Source organism: Vulpes vulpes, chromosome 5 (genome assembly GCF_048418805.1).
Source record: "Vulpes vulpes isolate BD-2025 chromosome 5, VulVul3, whole genome shotgun sequence".
NCBI classification, from domain to species: domain Eukaryota; kingdom Metazoa; phylum Chordata; class Mammalia; order Carnivora; family Canidae; genus Vulpes; species Vulpes vulpes.
The window spans coordinates 111,636,801-111,662,236 of NC_132784.1; the positions used below are offsets into that span (position 1 = coordinate 111,636,801).

General features: G+C 55.4%; 1 protein-coding gene across 6 annotated transcripts in view; it reads right to left on the reverse strand.

Annotated features, from left to right (window-relative positions):
- LOC112914300 (carboxyl-terminal PDZ ligand of neuronal nitric oxide synthase protein-like) overlaps positions 1–25,436 on the reverse strand; it is a 279,569-nt gene that overhangs the window by 19,121 nt on the left and 235,012 nt on the right. For 5 of the 6 annotated variants that reach the window (XM_072759617.1, XM_025991247.2, XM_072759615.1 and 2 more), the window contains 4 exons: positions 24,431–24,539; positions 14,772–14,913; positions 7,519–7,685; positions 5,607–5,786 (listed from right to left, as the gene is read on the reverse strand). In XM_072759617.1, the coding sequence (XP_072615718.1) occupies positions 5,607–5,786; positions 7,519–7,685; positions 14,772–14,913; positions 24,431–24,539 (598 nt within the window). Of the gene's footprint in view, positions 1–2,057; positions 2,165–5,606; positions 5,787–7,518; positions 7,686–14,771; positions 14,914–24,430; positions 24,540–25,436 lie in introns of those variants that run through there. The other variant, XM_072759619.1, reaches the window with a different exon arrangement.

Genomic DNA, 25,436 nt, shown 5'->3' on the forward strand with positions numbered 1-25,436 from the left:
GCGTGATTCTATCAGGAACCCAGCCTGAAGAAACGGAGTCATAGGGCACCGACCGTGTTCACGCATATGCGATTCTGGCGCTAAGTGGTGGGTACAGGGGTCTCTGTCGAGGGTTTTAGGGTTTTAGGAGGTCCTTGAAAAAAGAGAGCTAATGAAGTTGGCCTGGACCAAGGCAGCCTGTGGGAAAGAGGGTTTCCTTAGACCAAAAATCCGGTGTGGACAAAGAGGCAGGGTGACTGGGGCGAGTCGGGGAGGGAGGAAAGAGAGGGCTCAGAGCAGCAGCTAGCTGACTCTTTGCTCAGACAAATGCTCTGGATTTCCAAGGAGCAGTTTGCTCCCAAGACATGCACGCTTTATCGGGGAGTAAGAGCCCGTAGCGGCCCCGTCCTCTGGCCGAGGGACCTGCCAAACCCAGCGTCCGCCCCTTCCAGCCGCCAGCGCTTGGAGAATCTCGCTCGCTCTCGGATGCAGCAGCTGCTTCCCTCCTGGCAGATTTGAGGACCTGACCTTGCAGTTGGCTCTGCTTCTAAGTGGGAGCCACTAATGAGATTAGTTGCCACTTTCCATTAGTGGCTCCTAAGGTCGGGCCCGTCTTGCTCCCAGGGGAGGATGCCGAGGGAATCTCAAGTAAATCTGTCCTCCGTAAGGTGCTGCTAAGGATACAGCGGACATTCCGGTTTAGAAATCAGCCTCATTTGCTGCCTCCTATCAACTAAGGAAAGATCTAGACAGCGATGAGAAGAGGGAAAGAAGCAACAATAATATTTTGATCTGGCTATCAGATGGTGGGTGGCTTGAAAGACTTTCTCTTCTTTGGAAACTGAGGCATGGAGGCATTTCACCTGAGAACACTCCCAACCCCCTCAAATCCTGCTGCTTCTGAGAAACAGGACAATTGGCGTGGGAAGCTCCCCCCCCCCCCCCAGGGCCAACCTTAACCTTCCATCTGGGAGTAATGCAGCTTATTCCAATCAAGAAATCAAGACTGTCTTTGAAAGGAATCTACCGAGCAAACAGAATTGTTAATTACCCATTTTCTGTTTTCTTTGGAAATGAAACAGAAACATGAGGCAGAAATTTGGAACACAATTTTCAATGCACGTAAACAGAAAAAGAGAAAATTCTACATGGAGCTAAGTGGCATCTGCGGAGGGCTCCCTGCACGCACACCGTGGACTCGGGTACTTGCACCTGGCCCGTGGACATCCCGAGACAACAGGCCATCTGAGAGCCCTAGACCAGGAGCTGGAACGTTCTGGTCTCCCGGTGGCTCCCTCTGCACCTGTAGGTAATTCACCTCCACCTGGACCTCACTTTCTCCACCTCTCACCTGCTCAGGGGCTCAGGCCGTGGACGATTCCAGCACTAGAGGCCACTCACCAAAGGCTCACTGGAGAAAATCCCTAGATTCCCATCCCGACATCAGAGAGTTAGGAGTGGGGGCCCCTCCTGCAGAAGCCGGGGAGGGGGATAGGGGGAGCTGCTTCAGCAGGTAATCAGGTTCCCACAGCAGAGGGCTGGCAATGCTGGAAAGCTTCCACCCCGTACTTGGTGCCACAAGAAAATGCTCCCGAGTCAGGGGGCCGAACCTGAACCGGGCCTGGCTGAGACGAGACAGCCCCGGGCTTCTTTTAATTTTGAGGCCACAGTCCCTGGGTTTTGCACATGTAGGTCTGGCCTCGGAAGCATGGAAATGAGGCAGCGTTATTTTGGGGCCTGGCCTGCGCACCCTGCTGCGGCTCCGAGGGCTCACTTCCTGGGCGATAACACGGGAGGAGATTCCACCCCGCCTGCCTACCACGTGGGCCAGTTACTGGTATTCCGCAGGCTTCTCTTCCAAGAATTAAACATCTTTTTTTGCAAAAGCAGGGCCGTATTAATCCCTGAAGAGGTGCGAGGCAGCTTCTCCCTTCCTGAGAGCTATGGGGTCTTGGGCGACGACCACCCCGCCCTGCATTCCTGCCGCAGCTCTGCAACCCTGCACCCCCCGGCTTGGACCCCCCCCTCCCTGCCCAGCCCACCCAGCCCACTGCCCACTCACTCTCCAGCCTACTTGCCTGGACTCCAGCTCCTCCGTGAGAAGTGGGGGCAGGGCCAGGCTGAGGTCAGGGAGCAGGCACATGGAAATGGCGTGGAGAGAACCAGAGCAATTTGCCGCCCCCCCCCACCCCCGCCAGCCCCCCACTGGACACACAAGCGGAGGCAGGCAGCGCTGTCTCGGCATGCAGGAGGCCGGGGCTGGGCAGCGCACCCCAGGAAAGCCTCAGGGACAAAAGGTAGGTCTGGGCCTGGACGTGGGGTGTGGGAGTGTGGTCAGTGCTATGTCTCTAACTATAGGACTCGTGATGGCGAAGCAAGAGGAACCCACCACTGGTTTCCGAATAAGCACAAGTGGCAGGGGGTAGGGGAGGAGTCTCGAAACAGCAGCAGCGTGGTGCCCGGACCCGTTCTGGAGCGCTGTGGGCCGAGCTCATGGCCATGCAGGTGCCGGCAACAGCCCAGCTCGGGTTCAAGGCTTGGCTGGGCGGCCAGTCACACCCTTGAACTTCTGGCCCAGTGGAAAACGGGAAGCTAGCACAGCCAGGCAAGCCTCATGCTGGGTCGGGGAAGTAGGTCAGAAGGGCCCGGGTAGTCACTGTTTCCATGCTGACGGCTAAGCTAGAAATGTTAAGAGTTGGTTCAGCATCACCCTTGCCCCTGGGCCCCTAAGGCCAGGGCAGGCTCCTCTAGACCAGCTCTGAGCCAATTTAGGGAGAGGCTGGGAGAGATCCGAGCAGGAGACCCAAGCCCGGTCCCAGGATAACTGCAGAACTGGAATAGCCTATGACAGTACATGGGGGTGTGTGTGGACCCCCAAGAGTGCACCTGTTGGCAAGCCACTCTGTATCCTTCGCTCTACCCGGAAGGGCCTGGATGCTCCCAGAGGAAAGGAAAACGTGTTCCTACCTCAAGGGCTGAGCTCATCGTTATCGCTCACTGGAATTCTGGGGACTGTTGGCAGTTTAACAAAGAAGAGAGAAACCCTGCAGTTTGGCGGCAAGAGAGTTTGACACGAAGAGTAAAAGCTGACCTGATGCAGGACACTGAGATCAGTCCCACCACGTGCAAGATCCGCTCCATCGTAGATGCACGAAAGGTGTCAACAAGACCTATTAAGCCACCTCTGTCGCCTGTACGATTGCTTTTACCCAAAGACACGAATACTAATAAGAAGCCTTGGATCAAGGGCTACAGAGAGAATGGGGGAAAGAGAAAGTTGTCACAGGAGAAGGGCTTAGGGCCGAGCGTGCTGAAGGACACAGGCACTGAAAGCCTTGGCTCTGACACGTCTGCTGCGTTCCCAGGCAGCAGACACAGATGCAAACGGAGGGTCTGCCCAGAGCCTGCCCCTGGGCATGGCAGACAGTGAGACAGGCGCATGTTCGAGAAGCGATCTCGGACCTTCGGGGTCCTGTCCGCCTGAAGACTGCAAAGCACCTGACCCTACCCGTCGTCTCGCCAGGACTGACGCGCTGCGCTGGCCTTCCAGTCGCATCACAGCCCGAACAAGAGTCAACCGGGCACCACCGACCGCATCCACAGATTGTGAGTCAGAAGTGAAGGGCTCCCAGCCCGTGCAAGTGGCTGGAACCAAGAGGGGCTCACGAAGGGACCCACAAGCATCCTGCTCTTCCCTTCCCCGAGATCCACTCTCTCCCAGGAGAGAGACGGTTGAGACTGGGCATTGCCGTCCCACTGAGACAGATGCCGGATTCTGCACCAAAGAACCCCTTAGGGTTTCAGGCTGCCGGTGGTAAAGTCATGATAAGTCGCAGGCCTCGTGGCTTTGCAGACAGAACGCTTCCACGGACCATCACAACAATCTCCCGGCGGAGATGATAGGTGTGCACACAGCTTCTCTTGCGTGTTTAGCAGTGACTTCAAATTCAAATGACTCCCTGATGATATCCATCATGAATATGCATCAAGCCCTTTCTTAGATAAATAATAATTACTTGGCAATTGATATGCTGGAAGAGAGAAAAGTATTACGGTTGGAGAATGGATTTGTATTCAGGGGGAAACTGGGAAATGGTGGGAGTCATGGAACAGCCCTGAGCAGGAGCACTCGGGCTTTGTACTCCTGTCAGCCACACGCCAGGGAGGAGGGGACTCTGGGGACCGTCACGTCGCCATTAGGGAGACGAGATGAGTTCTGTTATTTGACAAAGAGCCATGATCCCCCCACCCCCCCCCCCCCCCCCCCGCCCCATACGAAGCCATTAATGCCATTCCTTCTTTTTGCTGCTGTTCTGGAGACACTTGCAAATGCTTTTAGCCTCAGCACGTGGCCTTTTGTTTTATGGTCACAATTTTTTTAAAAGGCCCCCATCCTTGAGGAGCCATACCCCACCCATGCTACACTACCTAACCCGGCTGCAAAAGGCCTCTGCGAGCCTGGCCCCTCAGGCCTGGTCCATGTGAGACGGCGTTAGATGGTCTTCTCCAGAACTAAGTCACAGCAGATCCTGCTCCAGTCAGGCCGCCGGTGCCTTCCCTCTCAAGGTGTACATGTGGGAAAGGGCAGCTCTATCAGGGTGACCCCTCCACCCAAGGGTCGTGAGAAGAGCAAGCAGGAGAGACAACGGGGATTAATAAGTGCTCCCCAGAGAAGTCGGCTCCCTGCCATTCTAGAATGCAGAAGGCCCTAGAGGTCAGCCTGGTCATGCAGATGGAGAATGCCAGTACATGGAGCTGCCTTTCTAGATGGCTCACCAACCCCCCAGCCCTGGAGGCCCCACCCTCGGCCTCAGAACTCAGCCTATGAATGGACGAGCGGTCCTGTCCTCGCTGTTCCCTGATCGCCCACCGTGGAGGTGAAGCTCAGACGCACAAGTCCCAAGGATGATGTGGACCGTGATGCCCTCTGTGGAAAGCAAGCAGAAGGAGCCCCTGCCAGAAGCAGCGAGGGGAACCAGCTCACCCCTCCTCTACAAGGCAGCGGCCTGACAAGCCGTTGGTGCTCGAACAACACTTTCCTCCTGAGATCAAAGTAAACCTCACATAGCTCAAATACAGCACCCGAGGTCCTGTCCATTAGATCCCGTTACAGCGAATCCCAAGGCCAGGATGCTAGCAAACCCTGCCTGGAATAAGCAGAGGCCTGATGCAGCTCTGGGAACTTGGATGCACAGGGTGGTCTTTGCAAGGGGGTTTGGCACAAATTCGTACCTTAAGCTCTTTTAAGACTGGTTTCACAAGGTCACACCTGTCCTGACTCCAGGCATCCCTTCCCACCCCAAACACCAGGCAAAGGAGGCAGGGAAGGGGAGGGTGGAGTTGTGTGCATCTTGTTCCTCGGTGACTTCAAGTCCTTATCCAACAACATCCAGCCAAGCCAGCCAAGCCCAACTCAGAGCGGGGGATACACGGGAAACCAAAACGTTTCCTCCCAGGTCAACGGCATCCCCTCTATCCCCCTCTTCTCCCACAAGCAATGATCCAACAGCGTGAGCGATCCCTTCCGGCTCCCTAAGTTCTAAACCTGCCCCTTGCCCCTCGCTAGGGAAGGCGCGTCAAGCCCATGAGAGTGGAGCCTGAGAGGTAGGGAGGAGGCGGAGGAGAACCTGGGCCACAGCCACTTGCGTCTGCTGCTGCTGCTGCTGGAGGAGCTGCTGGAGGAGCTGCATCTGGTGGTGCGTGGACAGTGGCGTCCCTGGGCCCAAGCCCGGGGGCTTCGAGGAGCAAGAGGGAAGGAGCATCCTGGGCGAGGCTGCCAGCATGGGCTCCTGGGGGTGGGGAGAAACCTGGAGGAGAGAGAAGACAGGCATGACCCCGAGCAGTGGCTGCTGTTTGACAGATGCCATGAACATGGGCGGGGTGAGTGAAATGCCCACTTGTAACCACGGGTTAGAAATGCTGCATCCCTACAGGACCCTGGGCCGGGGTCACTCATCGGGAAACCCTGCTTGGACCCTCAGTAGCCGCCCCAGTGTGATGGAGGCAGGCAGTGGCACCTGCCTCTCATGCTACATCCAGTGACACCACACCTGGATGCAGAGGGAGCCTAGCCACCTGCCTGCCGCCCCATTAGGAGACCAGGAAGAGGCCAGCCTCCATCCTCACTCTGTTGCGTCTCTGGGGCCCCTCCTCCAGGGCCTGTGGGGGCTTCTCAGGGCTGCCCACTGGACCACGGGGCTGTGTGAGGGGGGCCACTCCAGCCAGCCCTCCTTGCAGGGACAGCCGCCGGTCTGGACAGACCCTCTCTAGAAGCTGAACACGGTTTCTATGCTGTCCCCGGGGTCTCCCTTCTGGCGGGCGGGAACTGTCACTAAGACGGCTCATGTGATCCATAAATCAAGTGCAAGGAGAGACGTTTTGTGTCTGGAGCTCTGCTGCTGCTCCTTCTTCAGACACGCGGGAGGGAGGCACCCAGTGGCAGGCAGGCTCTTGGGGTTTGCAGCAGATAAATGGCCCGAGAAAACGTCAGGCAGGGCGCCTGGCTGGCTCAGGGCTTAAGGCTCTGTTCTTGTTCAGGCCGGGATCTCCCAGTCCTGGGATCAGGTCCCCATCGGGCTCCCTGCTCAGTGGGGAGCCTGCTTCTGTCTCTCTCTCCAACCCCCTCCCCTGTGCTCTAATACATAAATAAAACTAAAAAAAAAAAAAAAAGAAAGAAAGAAAATGTCAGGCAGATGATGGGGGACCCTACCGGCCTCCAGACTAGAGACAGACTTCTCCCAATGAGCGTCCCCCTCGCCCCCACAACCTGCCCCAGAAGAGGCTGACCCCCGACAGGGGGAAGAGGCGCTGGGACATGAGGAGTCCAAGGGGAGCCCCGCTTCCCAGCTCTCTCCTTCTGGGATTTTCCTGTGTCTTCAGGTGGAAGGTGCTCAAGTCCTTAGTTTCCTGGCCTGGATTCTATCGGGAGTTCCTTGGGAGCCCCGTCATCCCCGCGGCAAGACGTGTGGTTGATGATGATCCAGGATACATGGCTTTCCAACCCCCAAGGGGCCAACTGCAGGCAGAGGGGCCTGAACCTACTCTGCTCCAGCTGCTGGGCCCAGGGATGGGTCACGGGGATGCGTGACAGGGTGGGCTTTGGGGGGCACTGGGGCGGGAGGAGCCGCCATCTAGGGCAGCACGGCCAGGGGGCGCTGAGGGGACCCCCCCAGAGGGCAGCACCACCAGGGGCACCGAGGGGATCCCCCCCAAGGGCAGCACAGCCAAGGGGACGCCCCAGAGGGCAGCACCGCCAAGGGTCACTACAGGGACTTTCACCCCCCGAGGGTGGGGTGTAACCCCGTGGCATGGAGACACCCTCCAGTGCCAGGCCGTGTGTCCCAAGCCCCGCCCCCCCCGCCGCCCCCCCCCCCCCCCCCGCAGAGGAGCAGAAACCTGCCCCTGCCATCCCGTGCCCTCACTCTGCAGCTGACCCTGCACAGGTGACGCGGGCGACAACGGGACTCAGAGCGGCCAACGCCGCAGCACCTGCTGTTCGGCAGGGCGTGCAGCCCATGGGACGGGTCACCCCCCACCTACCTTAGGGTCCGGGTGGGAACCTCCTTCCTTCCCGACAGCATCAAGGTCGGTGACCCCTCGGCTGAATTCCAGACTGTCGTTCCCGGGGAGCGGGCCCTCCACCGCGTCGATGTCTGTCTCCTCTGCGGTGGCCGTGGACGCCCTCTCGGCCCCAGGGAGCTGGCGGCCTGCGGGGGGACAGAGGGGACGGAGGGGATGGGGGGCACCGCCAAGAACTTGGTCGGCACTGCCCAGCCTGCCCCGGGGAGGGGGCATGTGACAGATCCGAGGCCCGCACCCCTTGGAGCCGGGCTCCGACCTTGGGGCCAAGCACGGAGGTCAGGAAAGGGCCTGCGGCGGGAAGCAGCACTGGGGGGCAAGAGGGGTGGCTGGCTCTTGAGCCTCGCCCACCGTCTACACCCCACTTTTTGCCTCCCCCCTGGAGGCGGCGGCTGCGCTCAGCGTAGGCATGAAAGTCCTGCCATTTCTCAAGTCCCTTCATCCCTGGTTCCTTTCTGCCTCTGGATTCTATGAAAACCTGGCGATTCCTTGGCATTTCCTGGGAGCGATCTTCCTTTCTCTACATTTGGCGTTAGGCTCCCTACTACTATACTCAACTAAGATTGCTGAAAAGAGGGATCCCTGGGTGGCGCAGCAGTTTGGCGCCTGCCTTTGGCCCAGGGCACGATCCTGGAGACCCGGGATCGAATCCCACGTCGGGCTCCCGGTGCATGGAGCCTGCTTCTCCCTCTGCCTGTGTCTCTGCCTCTCTCTCTCCCTCTCTCTCTCTCTCTGTGACTATCATAAATAAATAAAATTTAAAAAAAAAAAAAAGATTGCTGAAAAGATTTCGGAAACCAAGAACTGAGGGTAAAACGGAACGGGGCTCACGTCAGCAGGAAACGCGGGGAGCCAACTCCCTCCTGGAGCAGCCAGGCCTGGGTCAGCTGAGGCCCTGCCTTGCAGAACAAATACTACTACTGCTTTTTTTTTTTTTTTAAATATTTATTTATTTAAGTAATCTCTATACCTGGCATGGGGCTTGAACACCACCCCAAGATCAAAAGTTGCCTGCTCTACCAACCGAGCCAGCCAGGTGCCCCTGGAACAAATAGTCCTAACACGTCTCCTGTGCAAACCCACAGGAGTTATCCAAGGAAGCAAGCCCGGTGCTCGGAAAGGCAACGGGGTGCTTGGCTTTCCTTCCTGGCTGCTCAGGGACGTGGGACTCGGCCAGGTAGGGAGCAAGCAGTGGGCAGGAGCACAGAGGGCAGGCTGCTTCCCACCACAGCCCCGCGGCCGGAAGGGGCCTTCCCGGTGGCCACAACGCTGGCCTGTGACACAGAGGGCTGGCTCATGGCTAGTTTTCAGCAGGTGGATGGGGCTGCAACGTACGCATGGGTGCTCTGTGCCAGTGTGGAGATGAACAGGGTGAGACGCAGGAGCGTGAGCAGGTCCCCAGTATTCGTCTGTGGGTGCACCTGGCATTGGGCGCCTGGCCTTCTGCTGCACCCCCTCCCCCAGTCCTGAGGCCCAGGCTGGGTCTCACTCCTGTTTCCCAGGGGTCTGGCACGGGGAACGTATTCAATAAGCACTAACAAGGGAAAATCGCGTCATGACAGGGGAGGGGGCTGCCCCCCGCCCCGATCCTGGAGTCCCTAAACACACACAGTGTTTGGAGACGCCCAAGCCAGAAGTCTGGGAGGATCAGAAACTCTCTCAGGTTCCGGCTCTGCTTCTCAGGGAGCCAGACTCCACCACCGCCGTGCGTGGGCGACGGGAGGTCCCAAACCAAGGCCAAGGAAGGGGACTCACAAGCCACGGGGCTGCTGCTGAGAAACTCCCTGCCACCCCGTGGGCTCTCGGATGATGGCGTCTGATGTCCTGGACCTTGCCTGTGGCTAAAGGGGGGGTCAGTACGGCAGCAGACCCGTCAGAGCCACGAGGGCTCTGGACGCCGTGCCTGTCGGTGTCTCCGGTAAGCCAAGGCCTAGACAGTGCGCCCACAGCGAGCGGGCTTCCTCAGTCCTGACCGACAAGGGGGTGGCGATGTCGTATTTGCAACTTTCCCGGCACCAAGAAGCTTAAAGGACGAGAGTCGATATGCAAAACCCTCAGCAACCCCTGGCACGCCGCAGTCGCCCCTGGAAGAGGGAGCCGCGCACCTGTAAGAGGCTCCGGGTGGGGGTAGCGCTGCTTTCTAACGGCTGAGCCTATTTCCACCCGGGATGAACTCAATTCTAGGAACCGCCGGGCAGACCCGATTTCATTTACTCGGTTAAGAATCTGTAAAGCACCTGTATGTGACAGACCTGCCGGGCGTGTAAGGATAAGTGAGCAAATGGCTTCCCCAGCATGATGGAGGAAACACACGAGGCAGCAGGACGCCACAGGAGCCCGGGGCCCCGCAGTGGGGGCTGTCCCAGGTGCGGGGCGACAGCTAACCAGGGGGCGGTTAGGGCCGCGCGTGCGGAGGGGCCAATGCCGCCTGAGAAGGCTCAGCAGCTAAGGCAGGTGGAGAAGCGGGCACGGGGCGGGGAGCACGGGGCCAGGGGGTAGTCACTGCAGGCCGGGGGCAGAGACACGGCCAGCGGCTCTGTACGGAGGGACCCGAGCAGGAGGGCTTGGGATTTTATCTTGACGGAGCGCAAGCAGGCGAGTCATACCAAGGGATTTTCATCTTTTCACATTTCAACCCCAGAGACGATGTGGAGGATAGATCTAGAAGGATGACAGAGAAAGCAATACCCCAGGTGGGAAGGAGGAGGGCTGACACCAAGGGGGTGGCAGCAGCAGAGGAGGGAACAGATTTGAAAGGGGGGGGGCAGCAATCACACGACGGTGACAAACTGTGGTGGGGGAGGATGGAGAGCAGTGGGGAGGGGAGTATGCGTAGGAGTTCTGAAATTTCTGAATTGGGGGACCTGGTCAGGGCTGGTGTCCTGTTGGGAGGTTTCAAGAGGAACAGAGTTGGGGCACCTGGGGGCTCAGCGGTTGAGTGTCTGCCTTCGGCCCAGGGTATGACCCCAGGGTCCTGGGATTGAGTCCCGCATCAGGTTCTCCGCAGGGAGCCTGCTTCTCCCTCTGCCTGGGTCTCTCATGAATAAATTTAAAAAAAAGAAGAAGAGGAGGAGGAGGAGGAACAGGGTTGTGGGTAAGAGGACACGCTGGGTTTTCAACCTGCTGGAATCATAAGGTCTGTAACAGCTGAGTGGAGATACAATCAGCTGTTGGGTGCGTAAGTGGAGAGTTCTGGAAAAAGGTCTGGCCTGGAAAGAAACATCAGTTGAAACCACGGAAGTAAGAAAAGAACAGCAGGGACAGAGCCCAGGAGAGATGCAATGGATGTTGCAAAGTGAGGAGCAGATTTAAAAAAAAAAAAAAAAAAGCAAGGTGGTATGTGCGTGCGTATGGGGAGGTGCCCCCCGCCTGTGCTGAACCGAGCACAGAGGGCTGTTTGCTAGCGAGGGGCCCTTCGGTGACCTTGACTGGTGGTCTCGAGAAGGACTGGCAGGCAGCAGACGCCACATCCCTGGAGGCTGAAGGGATAATGGAGGGTGGGGGTGCAGGGAAGAAGCTGCACGAGTGCAGATGAATCTGGCAAGAAGCCCAACGATGAGGGAAAGAGATAAAGTTGGATGTGGTTTTGTTTTGAGGATGAGAAAGGCTTGACCTTATCTGTGTGCAGTGGGGAAGGAGTCAGCCTTGGCGGAAGGCTCAGGTGACCTCCGGGCACGGACAGTGGTGGCGGCCTGGCACTCAGGAAGGAGGTGAAGGGTCGTCCCGGCCGGGAGGAGGGCTCTGGCCACGGGTGGAGGTCGGGCATGTGGCCTGCGGTGGCCAGGCCGAGCCGGGTGACCCCAGCAGCCGGGGGAGGAACCGTGGAAGGCTGCTCTCGGGGGGCTTGGGGGGCCCGGCTGGCGCCAGGGGCTCAGCGCCCAGCAGCCCTGGGTCAGTGCACGGCTTTTTTCCACGTCGATTACATGGTGACAAAATGGGTTCGTAAAAGCACGAGAGGTTATCTGCTCAGACGAAGGGCTGGAAGTGGCCACTTTTAGGCCTCAAAACTGCAAGAGTGACAGCTTGAATGTACACGGCACGTCCTACAGTCCAGGCGCTCCTTTGCGGGGTCTCACCTGTATAATTGTGCATCCTCAGAAGGGCTCTCAGGGGACACGGACAGATAATCCGAGGCACACGGTGGGGAAGGAGGGCGCGGTGGCGGCTCCAGGCCCGGTGCTCGGAACCGCGGTGGCACCTGGTGGCACCTGCTGCCCCCGACCCCCAGCTCGCAGCCCCCACCTGCGGCCCACCATACCTCTTCTTCCCTGCTCCCCCCACTTTGCTCTCGGATGATCTTGTCCATCTGTCACGGGTCTATACCCGTGAGCGAGGTATCGGGGGCCCGTTCGGTTGCCCACGGTTTACCCAGAATCGAGCCTGGCACACGGGGGAAGGAGACAAACACCTGTCGCCAGAGGAGGACGCAGGGAGAACAAAGGACAGGGCAGCGGTCCCTGGGGATGGAGAAGCAGGTGGCGGGACCCAGCAGTGTGCTTCCAGGTCCACACGAGCGCCACGTCCAGGTCGGCAGGTGCGACAGGTACACAGCAGGCAGCCCCCAATCCACTGCTCCCTGTCTCGATGGCCAGTTCTCTTTCCAAGCAGCTCTATTCTTCCAAAGGGCTCCGGGCCCTTGCCCACGCCGGATGGCTGCCGTGGGAGGAGGATGCCTCCCGGGGAACGGTACCGCTCCCGGGAAACCCTCTCCAGGAGTCCAAGAAAGCACACAAGGCCAAGAGCAAGGCGAGGGGAAGGGCAGCAGTGGCCCTGCCTGGCTCGGAGCCCCAGGGACGGCCCAGGGTGGCCACTGCCAGAACGTACAAAAGACAAACCTTCCCGAGGGTAGGGAACCGTGGAAAGAACGGGGGGGGGGGGGGGGGGCAGACGGGGGAGGCGGCGCACACGGTGAAGGTGAATGCCGTCTGAAAAGCATGGCTGGAACCCAGCTGGCGACAGGCTGGCATTAAAGACACCAAAGCCTGTGCGCCGTCCAAGTCCTCCGAGTGTACGGGTCCCCCGGCACGGTGGCGGGTCTGCCGTCCCATCCCGTGGGGGCGGCTCCAGCAGAAAGATAAACGCTGCAGTAAATGGAAAGCTAACTAATGTGTTTTTTCTCGAAAAAAAAAAAAAAAAAACACACACACACACACACACATGCACACCCCAACCAGCAGTTCTACTGTGGTGCCCCGTCACAGACAAAAATCCTAACGTGGTCCATAAAGGCTTCTGGGAGAGGCACTTATGGGAAGAAGAGACGTGTTCCTCGTGGTTGATGGCCCATGAACAAGCAAGTGGGGCCGGAAAGAAATAGAAGGGGACTATGGGGCCGGGCAGTAAGCAGGTTTCCTTGAGGAAGAAAGGCTGCCCAGCCCAGATCCGTGGCATCCCAGACGCTGGTGCTCAAAGTAGGCTTAGCCCTGTGCGAGAAACCCTGCAGAGGGCACCCTAATGATTTGACTCAGACCTGTCCTAAAGCCAACGGGACCTGAGAGATGCTCCTGTCTACCTCCTGCCCCGCAGAGATGGGGCAGATCGGGCACACCAGACCCAGAGCCACAAAACTAGCTCATGTGTCACGTGTATCTGAGTACAGTTGGCCCCTGAACAGCATGGGGGTCAGGGCTCCGACCATGCAGCTGAAAATCCACATGTAACGTCTGACGCCCCCGCAACTTAACCTCATGGCTGTGTCAACAGGCGATTAACACGTATTTTGTAGATCACAGGTAATAAGCTATTTTTCTAGAATACAAAAGCTAGAGAACAGGACGTGTTGCTAAGAATGAGGGCCGTCGGACAGGGAATGGGTGGGGATGTGGGAGCGGGGCCTCGGGGCGAGCAGAGAGCTGATGGTGACAGTGGCTGTGGGGTTGAGACCACCATGGCTGTGACCGCCCGGCTGTAGCAGATGGTCACATCACAGCAACGGGCCCGCCAGCCCGTAGTACCTCTCCTCTTACCACCTTTTTGGGGACAATTTTCTCAAATAACATTAATATACATGAGACCTCGGCGACCTGGCTTCCCCCGCGTACCACCGTCCCTAGGACATTCTACGTGTGCAAACATCCAGTCCGGTGTTATTTCTTTAAAGGTTGAGACATCAGAGAGTGGAGAGTGTATTCTTAAGGGGGTCACCCATGGCTGGGATGTGCTCTCTGTATAGCCTCCTGGCATCCCTGCAGAGCGGGCAAGTGATAGGGCCTGCCCCCTCCTTGTGTAAGTGACACAGCCCTGCAGAGTGATGTATATTGTATCACGAAAATACACATACACATGGCAAGGAACTGGCTCGTGTGATCATGGAGATGTGGCAAGTACAAAATCTGTCAGGCAGGCGAGAGACCCAGGGAAGAGAGGCAGCCCAAGTCCAAAGGCCATCTGCTGGCAGCACTCCCTCTTTGCTCTATTAAGGCCTTCAACTGATTGGTTGAGGCCCATCGACATTATGGAGGAGGCTCTACTTTATTCAAAGCCTCCTGATTTCAATATTAATCTTGGGGCGCCTGGCTGGCTCAGTCGGCAAAGCATCTCCCTTCGGCTCAGGTCATGATCCCAGGGTCCTGGGGTCAAGCCTCAGGCTGGGTTCCCTGCTCAGCGGAGAGGCTGCTCCTCCCACTCACTCTCCCTCTCTGTCTCTCAAATAATTAAACAAGATCTTTTTTTTTTTTTTTTTAATGTTAAACTCATCTGAAAAATACCTTCACAGCAACATCTAGAACAACATCCTATGTCCTATGTGTCTGGGTCTGTGTCTGAGCTTTCTGTTCTGATCCGTCCAGGGACACATTCACTCATCGGTACGGTTTTACCTAGTATGGCTTGACGTTCTTCTGTCTGCAAAGCCACTCATCTGTCATCACTCCCATCTTTTCCAGAAATTTTTCTATTCTTATTTTTCCTTATTCGTGTTAAAATAATAAAAGCTAACATGTATCTGGTGTTTGCTATGTGCCAGGCATTTCACATGTATCTGCTCATCCATTGTCACCGTGATCCTATGAGGCGGACGCTGCTTTATTCCTGTTTTCTCCCAAAGAGGAAACGAAGGCCCAGAGAGGTTATAAACTTGCCCCCAAATCACACAGCCAGGGAACTGGTGCCACCAGAATGAAAACCAAGGGTCTGCGTGCTCAAGCCTGGATGCACCCTCTCCTGATGGATGTCCCCCTGCCCATCCCTCCGTGCCCACCTGCGCAGGTGCCTACCTGGGTCCCCCGAGCTGCTGCTGTTTCTCTCGCTCTCTCCATCCTCCTGGCCGTCGGCGTTCTGCTGCGTGTGCTGGAGGCTCAGCTTATGGCAGACCTCGAAGGCCTGCCCGACCGTCCGGACAATCCGCATAGCTTGGCTCTGGGAAGGGGAAAGGAGATGAGCAAGTGAGGGGCGTGGGGACCCTTTGCAAGGGCCCAGGAAAGGTGATGGATGGGAGAGGACGTGCCAGATCCTGTGTGGACAGAAACTCAGGGGGCAAACAAAGGAAAGAGCTGGAAAAACCAAATGTCGCTCTGATGTCCACATGCTCACAAAGAATAGGGCGGAGATCTTTTTCCTGAGATGGCCCTGAAAGTAGAAACTGACCACAGTTCTGCAACAGTAAGTCCACTGGAAGGACAGACAGCAAATACCCCAATTCTGGGCTTAGCCCAGGCCTCCTCCCAGGTATAACAAAAGTGGTCGAGATACTTCCGAGTCCTTGGCCAACCACAGTCAAATGTTGGATGCATTCACCACACTCCAAGAAACTCAGCCATCACTTCTTTCTTGCTGGAAACGGGGCATCTCCCTGGTGCCCCAGCCCTGGGGGTCGTCGGGGAACAGGGCTGGGAAGCCGCCATCTCAACAGCAGAGCCAGCAAAGCCCAGCATCCAAGTCCCTGGACCACCACGGGCCGCGAGCTTGACCAAGGCAGGCCTTCCAATCTCACCCTAAAGACATCGCTCATCGCTCACTCGGCTCTGTTCTTAGGCTCTTTCTCTTTTCTGTTTTACCTTCTTTCTTTCTCTGTTGGGGCAGAGGTCGGGGGGTAAGGAGGCACTGAGGAGCTATTTAACAGCCCAAGAATAGAGCCTGACCCTAGCTCTCAGCATTCCACTTCTTAACTCGGAGAGGAGGAGACGGGACGAAGAAGCCTCTTCCCCTACAGTCTCAAGTCTGACCCATGCAGGCTGAGAGGAAGAACCACAGCCATGGTTCTCTCCATGGTTCTCCCCATGGTTCTCTCGGGGCCTGGCCTCCAAGGTGGGGAGCTCACGGACTGTATCTTCAGTCAGGTTTCATTTTCTTCCAAAGCCCGAGTCCAGTACAAGCTAGGAAGAGTTTACGCACGTGGGCTGGGTGAGCTCAGCTCTCGGTCCCCAGGGGTCCCCAAACATCCCGCCACCACAGGCAGTGGCTTATCTAGCCATGGCTGTCACCCTATGCCTATGTCTGGGATCAGCTACATTGTGGATGACCTGACTCCAGGTCAGCTGTGTCACCTGGTCACGTTCCACACTCACTACAGCATCTGCGGCTCTCAAACCTCAGGGTCCCCTAGGGAGGACATGTGACAAATTCCACCATCCCTGCCCAGTGTCCCTAACTAGCTTTGAGGATGATGCTAAAAGTTGAAAGGCCCTCAAACAAGTGTCCCCGCCCCCCTGCATTAATCTATAGGATTAGACAGGGCCGGGACAGGAGTTCTAATCTTCTCTTCAAAAGGGAGCACTCAGATTTAAATCCAACAGGAAGTGACTTTTCAGAGGATCTGCATTTCTTTTTTTAAAGATTTATTTATTTGAGAAAGAGAAAGAGAGCACATGCTTGAGCACAGAGGGAGAGAGAAGCAGACTCCCCGCTGAGCAGGGGGTCCTATGCGAGGCTCGAGCCCACCATCCAGATATCACAACCTCAGCTGAAATCAAGAGTTGGATGCCCAACCGACTGAGCCACCCAGGTGCCCCATGCACCTGCATTTCTCACGCATCCCCAGCTGGACGATGGAACACACTTCTAAAGAACCTAGACTCCGGCTCACGTCTCTGCCACCTTTATCAAGGACAAACAGAGGGAACATCCCGATCGATTTCAACCAATTATTTACAGACCCAAGATGGCCGGAGGAAGGGGGCCTGGTGTCAATCCTTGGTAGTCTTCGTGCTTCCTGTTTCCATGCCAGCACACTCACTGTCATAAGCAGCTGACCCTCCCCTCTGATTCCTTGAAGACGCAGAAGATGTAGGCTTTGGGTTTGCCCATCCTGCCTCCCCCCGTGTTGGAAATGGAATGGGGGCGAGGCTCCTCGCCTCAGGCTCCCACTCCTTACTGCCCGCCCTTCGTGACAGCTGTTCTAGGGACACCTCTGCGATGTCAACTGAGAGAGTGAATCAGAAATGTCTACAACCTCTCCTCCGACACACAGGGGCACGTATCCAGCTAGCATGCAGGAGAGCACCTCCCACGGTGCTTGGCGTACACCGAGTGCTCAGAAACAGGTTTTGGTGCCAAAAGGCAATAAAGACAGAAAATAAGGGATGCCTGGGTAGCTCAGTGGTTGAGTGTCTGCCTTTGTCTCAGGGCGTGATCCTGGGGTCCTGGGATCAGTGCCACATCGGGCTCCCCTCAGGGAGCTTCTCCCTCTGCCTGTGTCTCTCATGAATACATAAAGTCTCAAAAAAATAAATAGGAAAGGCTGAGCTTACTTTATCAACTTTAGAGACATAAAGATATTAAGAGAACTGCGTCTTCCTACATATGTGAGCATCAAGGCGGCTGAACCACCCTCTCTCCCCACAGCTCGCAATAGAGGAGCAGCCCTGGGCCTGATGGTCTTCGGTCCGCACCAGGGCAATGGTTTCCACCATGAGGAAGTTGTCGGCCTAGGGTCCTAGATGTGCACATTCACGCTAACCGGTTTCCTTTCAATTTTCCTCTGGGAGCAAAATATGTTATATTTTCACTTACAGTAAAGGGACACGGTGGCATGTTCCACAAAGAGCCCTCCGAACATGAACGTGGAATCAAGCTACACGGTGACCCGCTTTACAGGATGACCACAAACACTTATGAGAACTGGCCTCCCCGCTCACCACTCTTGGAGTTGGAAGAGGTCAGATGGCTCCTAATTCTCAGAAAAGGCTGTGTGAGTTCAGGTGTCCTCTGACCTTATAGGCTTGCCTCCCTTCACTGCTGAAGAGTCTACTTTTGGTAGATTCCTATGTAAGGACCTCATCGGGAGAAATTACTCGAAGGTGGTGAGGAGGGCCAGCCTGCACCTGGCAGGGTTGTCCCTCCCACCACTGGTGCCATCTGCTCTCTGCACAGCCATGCTGGCTCCCGCCTGCTGGGCCTACCCCACCCAGGGCCCGGGCCTTCTGGCCTTCCAAGCAAGAAAACTGGTTCTGCCTGCCGCCTTGGAATGCAGGACTCACACATGCTAAGACTTAATAGCTAATAAGCCCAGTCTAAGCCCACGAGGGAGAACTCTCGCTAAAAGCAGCTTTCAAAAGAACCCTTTTCATAGGTCCCCATAGGTCACAAGGTGCTGCTTACATCTCATGACCACAAACAGGCCTTTGGAAATCAAAGTGGAGATTTCAAGATGTGAAGGCAGCCAGGTACAAAGCAGAACAAACAAGTGGCACGTTGGGAAGGCAGCCTTGTCCAGTTGGAGAAACTGGCCATTCTCTGGAATTGACTAGCTTTTCCAATAGCATCTCTATAACTGCGTTATTTCTGCATGAATCCAGTTTAGTTTCACCTAAGCCCTCTGAAGATCCTCGGCCACGTGGATCGAATCTTCTTGTCCAAAAGTCATTTTTCCATCAGCATCCCAAAGCACTCGTGGGCTTTGAATTGTCAGGATTAGGCTGGATATGGCTGCTTTGATGGTTTTCAAAGCTGGGAAGGACTATCTAACCTCCCAGTGGCTCTCCGCCACAGATGGGGGGCATGACAGCTCAGGCGTGGGCGGATCACAGGCAATTTTGTGAAATAGGCCTGGAAAGGAAGCGGTCTTACAACTTGATGCCACTTACCCTCATGACACGGACAAATGGCTTCTTTAAATCATTTTACTTATTCATGCTGACAAAGCCTCCTTCCCCCTCACCCCCAGGCCCTCCCTCAGTCCAGCACAGAGGTCAAGACACACCCAACAGCTGTCCTCTCTAGTGTGCCAACTGTGGGTGCCAACGACACGCCTAATGGGCGTCGCTACCTGGTGAACCGTAGCAGCCACTGTGAACTAGCACCATGTTCTCAGGGAGAGTGGGCGGCTACTCAAGAGCACACTAGAGGCTACGGTGGTAGCTTCAGGAAGATGGAAATCAGGAGGTTGATCCCCTGTACTCCAGGGATCCAGGGAAAAATGACAGTCAGTCATGATTTTATCTTCTGTTCCCACATTAAGCGACCCTGTTGTTGGCTGGCCCTGTAGCCATTGGGAATCTTCTGGGTGCTACACACACGTGCAGGATGGTAGCTATTCGTGTGATGCTGCAGCTGACTTAACAAACTACCTTGGGCACGTTCCGAATTTCAATGTCCTGGAAAAAGCTCAATATCACAATTCCTGGAGATGACAAAACGAGTCCTCAGGTACATAAAGAAAATGATGAGCAGAAGCCCCAGAATGTAAGGTGCTCATCATGAAGATGAAGATGGTGAAGGCAACGGTAAGAAGAGAGAAATGTGGGGCACTCTCCTTATTAGTCTCCGTTCTCTCTGCTCTCATCTACTGCCCCCTGCCCTCCACACTGGAGACCTGTCCACCGCGTGCTTTGGCATTCCGGGGGACTGAAGTCCAGTAAGTCAGGTCCAGGACAGCTCCCAGGCTTCTAATTCTTTTTTTTTTTTTTTAAGATTTTATTTATTTATTCATGAGAGACACACAGAGAGAGAGGCAGAGACACAGGCAGAGGGAGGAGCAGACTCCATGCAGGGAGCCCGACGTGGGACTTGATCCTGGGACTCCTGGATTACGCTCTGGGCCAAAGGCAGGCGCTAAAGCTGAGCCACCCAGGCATCCCCCAGGCTTCTAATTCTTTTCATCTCTCACAGCAATAAAGTCCAGTGCCCTTACCTAGAGCTGAACTACCACAGAGTCTCAAAAAAAAAAAAAAAAAAAGAACTGAAGATCATATTTCTTTAATGTGTTTTTCCCCCTTTTTTGAACTGTAGTAAAAGATTTAAGCTTGTATCTATTAAATGACTGCAGTGTATAGAATTCACAATGCTGAAGCAAGAAAATATATTTGGACTTCTACACAGAGGAAGATCCAAGGGATGAAGTCTCTGAAATGGGAGATGGGTGAGGATTCTATCCAACAGGTTATGGGATGGCCTTGATCTATAATTTGATGGAGGCAATGCCTGGGACACTAGAATATTGCTCACTATGGAGAAAGCTTAGTTTCAAAGTGAGTGTGACTTTTGACATTGACAGGAGACAGGGGATCTTAAAATTTCCAGTAGACTGCTGGGTTCCTCCTTGTACTCTGCTAGTCAGTGAGCCACAGTACCACAGAGCAAAGGTGGCTGGGTTACAACCTCAGTACTGACAGTAACCACCCAGGTGACCATGAGCAAGTTCATTTGCCTTTCCAGGTGCTGAGTTCCTCATCCATTACCAGAAGTTTGGATCAGATGAGTTCTGAGACCTGGGATTTCTGTACTTTGACCTCCCAACCCCATCCCATCACCCCAACATTTAAGACTCTTTCTCTAAGTGTAGGACCGTCCTCTCCTTCATCCTAAACTTGGCCGGGCAAGTGACTTATTGTTTAGCACATGACTGTCAATCATCTCTCAAAATCCACTGCAAGCTCTCAAGGACAGTGAAACTTCTCAGCTGTGGCCCCTAATCTGATGGTGACAGCATTACAGGAGGAAGTAATTTCTCCCAACCCAAACCAATTGAGCTGTGATTGCAGGCAAGATGATTTCAAGGAGCTGCCCGTGAAGATAACGGGGAGATTCCTGCCGCTTCTGTTAATCACCAACACTTCACGCACTGATGCGCTAATAAGCATAGTCACACTTAATCAGGGCCGATAGCCTCCTCCTCCTCCTCCTCCTCCTCCTCCTCCTGGGGCTGGGAGGAAAAGACAGGAGGGCGACATCCACTCCACAGGAGAGGTCAAGAGGCCGTGCAAGAGGCCTTGCAAATGAATACTATCATTATACCTCCCCAAGGAGGGGAAACAGAATGCCGTGGTGCTGGGAAATGTCTCCACTGGATGCTCTGGGCGAGGGAAAGACCCACTGCCAGCCTTCCGTTCTCGCAGTCGTCTGCACGATGCTGGGACAGACACCGCTTCCACAGACACAGGCCGCCAACAATACTGGCAATCCTTCCCAGACACACAGGACTTGGTCCTGAATATCCATCCGATCACCTCACACATGACGACCTGCATTCCTGAGATGCCTTTCATCTTACTTGCTGGCTGGGGAAGCTCAAGTCCAGAGGCTTCTTTTGTGACTTTCCTGTAACAGGGTTTAGTGGCCCAAGCTCCTGGGCGAGGAGATGGGAAGCCCAGTTCTAAGGTCAGTGGGCTCTGGGGACTCACTGTGTGACCAATGGCAGCCTACTCCCTCGGGCCCTCTCCTTCCCCAACTACACAACGGAGTCGATACTGACCTACACAGATAGTGAGAGAAAAAAGGAAAATCGAGGTCAGAGTGACTTGGGTCATTGAGAGTTGAGGAGCTCTCCATACCCAAATGACAAGTGCTGTAGACTGTCATCACAAATAGGTTGTTGGAGACCAAAGCTACTCCTTATTATGCAAATTCCTGATGGAAAAGAGTAAAGTGGAGTGGTTAAGAGTCAGACTCTCCGGGTTCAGTTCCACTTATTATGACTTATGTCCCTTAAACGTCTGTTTTCCGGTCTGTAAAACGAAGAGCGGGAGAGTACCTACCTCCCACACCTGCCGCAGGCACAAAACAAGGTAACTCATGCGGAGAGTTCAGAAGAGTCACAGGCACATAGCAGGGAACCGAAACAGAGGACTCCATGTGAAGCGAGAACTGGAGTAACCCAGAGTCCTAGAGGGCTAGCAGGTGGTATGCAACCTTCCTGCCATCTCTGGCTAGCTAGCTCCTGATGGAAGCCTTAGAGGACAACCACACTGGCCACGGGCGTGAGCCACCTGTGTGAGGATCCAGATGCGGAATCACGATTGTGCCGGAGCGAGGCACAGGGGCCCTCCAGCAGGAAGGTGGAAACCTCCAGACCCATCCTGTCAGCCCACAGGAGGAGACAACCCTGCTCCCCAGCGGGGAGGTAAGGGCGACAGCCTCCTTAGGAGCCTGGCATGGGGAACACGCCATGGGTCCGCACACAGGGGCCATGGCGTGGTCTGAACAGCTACACCCAAAGCCCTGACGCAGTGTGGAGCTCCTCTGAGGTTTTTCTACACTATGATCAACACGAAGGCTCTGGAGAACATCTAGGCCTGCTGGCTGCCAGTCCAGAGATCTCCCTTGTCGACCTCCAACTATCCCCAAACATCCCTGCAGGACACATTTCCCCGGGGCACACTATCCCTCTCCCCAGCCCTCCTCCCTTCAGAAGTATTCCTCTGTGACCGGCCAATTAAAACTCTTTCCCAAGCTAACTGTCTCCTCAGACCCAGAGTGCCTTACAAGATGGTAAGTCTAACCAGGAGAAGTGTGCAAAACCTTTGCAGGCAGGCCCCCCACCTCCCAAAACCTTTGCAGGCAGGCCCCCCAAAGTCTGCTGGCTTTCCCTGAACCACTCACTCGTCTCTACTGGCTGGGAATCCGGCCCTTCCACCCCATAGCTCAGCAGCAGTGGGGCTCACAGGCCAGGCTGTCTGGGCACCGTTCCTTCAGCGGCATGGCTGCAGGCCAGCAAAGGGCCTGAGAACCCACTCTTCCCAGAGCTACAGTCTCAGCAGGTGAGGGGAAAGGCGACACGGGAAATAGAAGAGCCAGAGATCCGAATTAGCTCCGAGAGCCAGGAGACGGGGGGCAAGCTGAATTGATAGGGCGCCGGGTGACCGTCACTCCTTTGTCACTGGGTAAAAAGAACTTAATTCTGTGCTTTGAGTTGGAGGTCAGAGAGAGTTCCAGTGGGTGCTACCCCCCGACTCGGGTCGCCCCCACTGTGCTCAATCTGAAGGCAAACCAAATACCCTTTACCTAGGTCTTGCCGCTCAGAGTGCTTTCGTTCCGCACGTCTCGCGGACGCTAGCCAGCGCCTATTCACGGGACCGTGGGCAGGTGGTTTCGGCTCTCTGAGCTTCCGTTTACTCATCTGAGACACGGGGGGTGAAACTTAACTTGTCTTCACTCTGTCACAGAGGTTTTATAAGGATCAAGTAAGATGAAATACTAAAGTACTTGGTAAACGATAACGTGCCATTTGTGGCTGTCATAAATCCCCAGGCCCATGTGGTCCGGGCCCCGGACGGACCTGGCGTCAGCTGGACAGCTGGGCCACTCAAAGTGAATTAAAAGGGGATTGTAATTTTTGGTTGCACCTGTCAAAGCACATTACAGATGATCCAGTTCTTAACTCTCAGGGACGCTTTGCATTTCCCAGATCCCCTGCATCTCGCAAAGCTGTGGAAGAGCCTCTCAGCATCCCAAGCCTTACGTGCTCATCCGCAGCCCCTCTGGTTCTTCTCTCTCTCCCACTGCCTCCTCCTCTCTGATACGAAGCTCAGCTTAGCCCCACTTACACACTTTGCACCCGGCTGTGCTGTATTACCTAGCAGTGAAGTCTGGCAACTTGCACATTCCCTTTCTACCTTTCCAGTTCTAGCTCCTTCCATGCAAATTCCATGATTTGCATTAAAAGGCCTGGGAACAGGTGACCAAGGGCACCAATCTCCATAGAGGAAGGAGCTAAATCAGCAAAGTAGGATCCTCCTTATGAAGACAAGATGGGTGGGTGGGTGGACTGGACGCATATATTGGTAAACCTGGACCCTGTCACGTATTATTCTTCTTATGCCCACTTGACAAAGTGCCTACAAATCTATTAAAGATGCTTTACGGTAGATGATGTCACACAGCATCCAGGAAGGGGTACGCAGGAAGGGATTCGGAAGTCGTCCTCACAGAAAGCTGCGCTCGGTGGGTCTGTGACTAGGACGGCAGACCTGAATGGAATCTCAGAGGCACAAATAAAGCGTTTTCCAAAATCCCTTCTCTGGGGAAAACAGTTCGCAGGGTATTACAGAGATTACATGGCAAAAGCACAATTCCGTGGCTGAATCAGTGCGCAAAACGCTGGGTTAAGCAGAGTTAAAGGGGTTTCTTGAACTTTAAGACTTCCAAGCAAATTCAAAGATAGTTTTAACGTGGAACAGATCAGATGGTAAATATTTCATAAGAGACATTTTAGGAAACTCTGCTTTTGACTCTCTTCCTTGTTTTACAGACAAGGGAGCTGAGACCCACAGGGGACAGTGACCCACATAACATCCCTCAGGGCTCTCGTAGTGGGCACGTGTGGAGGGGGTGAGACCCCAGGTTTCTAACCCCAGTTTTGTGCTAAATTCCTGGAGAAGTGATAGAAAAAGCCACCTGCCCAACTGCCAAAGTTGCATTTCCTCAAGCATCAAGGTTACCTTCCCCAAAATAACCACCCAGGGCAACCAGCCTCGCAGCCGGAGTCTCCACACTCCACTCCACGTGTCATGATTTGTAGGCCCCCAATCGATATACAAACTCATGACAAAAGGTCACTCAAGTCAACAGCTGTGCTTCTTGCCTACCACACGCCAAGGTGAGCATCGCTCCTGGGGCGATCCACCTGTCCTGCTCCAGAGCCCTCATCTCATGGTGGAGACTTCTCCAGGTGTGCGCGTGTCAGAGGAAAATAAAAAATGACCGATGACTGCCCCTTTACCTTCTTCTTGGATTTAAAGACGTTACACCTGAAGATGTTGCTGGCACCATCTCGAGCGATGTAGCTGAAGATCTTCAGGTCTTGGGAATCGTGAGAGACATAGAAGATCCTACAGGAAGAGTAACAGAAAAAGGCATCAAAGACGGCATTAGGTTCGAATCTCCAACAAGGAAACCTGTGTGTAAGGACATGCCGAGGACGGCGCTCACGGCTTCCTGTGAAGCCACAAGCAGGCGGCACTGTCAACGGGCCCCAGGAACAACCTGGCGACTTGCATCCCAAGATCTAGCGGGCTCACCTGGTCCCACGCACGTTGGGCCGCCACTTAGCAGAGAGACGAGGGGATCTGCAGTCGTAGCGGCCACTTTGCCACTGAGGGTCCCCAGCAGGGCTACCCAGAAGCCGAAATAACGAGCGAAGTACCTTCGTACTTTCACCAACACGGTCCCTCAAGAGCCTTGTTACCGAGATGGTCGCCGAGGACCCCAAGAGCCCAGGAGGGACACCGGGAGAGAAGTGGATACGGAGGATGGTCCTGGCAAGAAAGCCCAGGTCCCCTTGGGGACCGCATGTCTCTGCCTGCCGCGGGGCACTCGTGTCAGGACACCTCGTGTGTCCACTGACTGTGAATGATGCAGGTACAAGGTGGCCCTGCTTGTTTAAGGCAGCTTCCAGGAAAGGGACATGGAAGGGATGGCCAACCATGGTTCCTCGGCACCTGCTGCCTGAGGAACTCCCCCCACCCCCCCACCGGCAGTCCTTCGAGACTGTCCCTCGCCGAACGTCTCGGAAGCTTCTCCAGCCTATGTGCCTCCCACTGAATCAGCGTCCTGGTGATCCTCTGGTAGACGAGGCCTGGACGACGGGCCCGGATCCATGCAAGCTGCAAGCCGGAGCAGCCCGGGTCCCCCTGCCTGGTCCTGGCGGCCGTCTGTGTGACATGGCCTCGAGATGTGGTTCCATCCCCCCTCCACGGTACCGCTGCCCACAGATCCTCCTTTTTCAC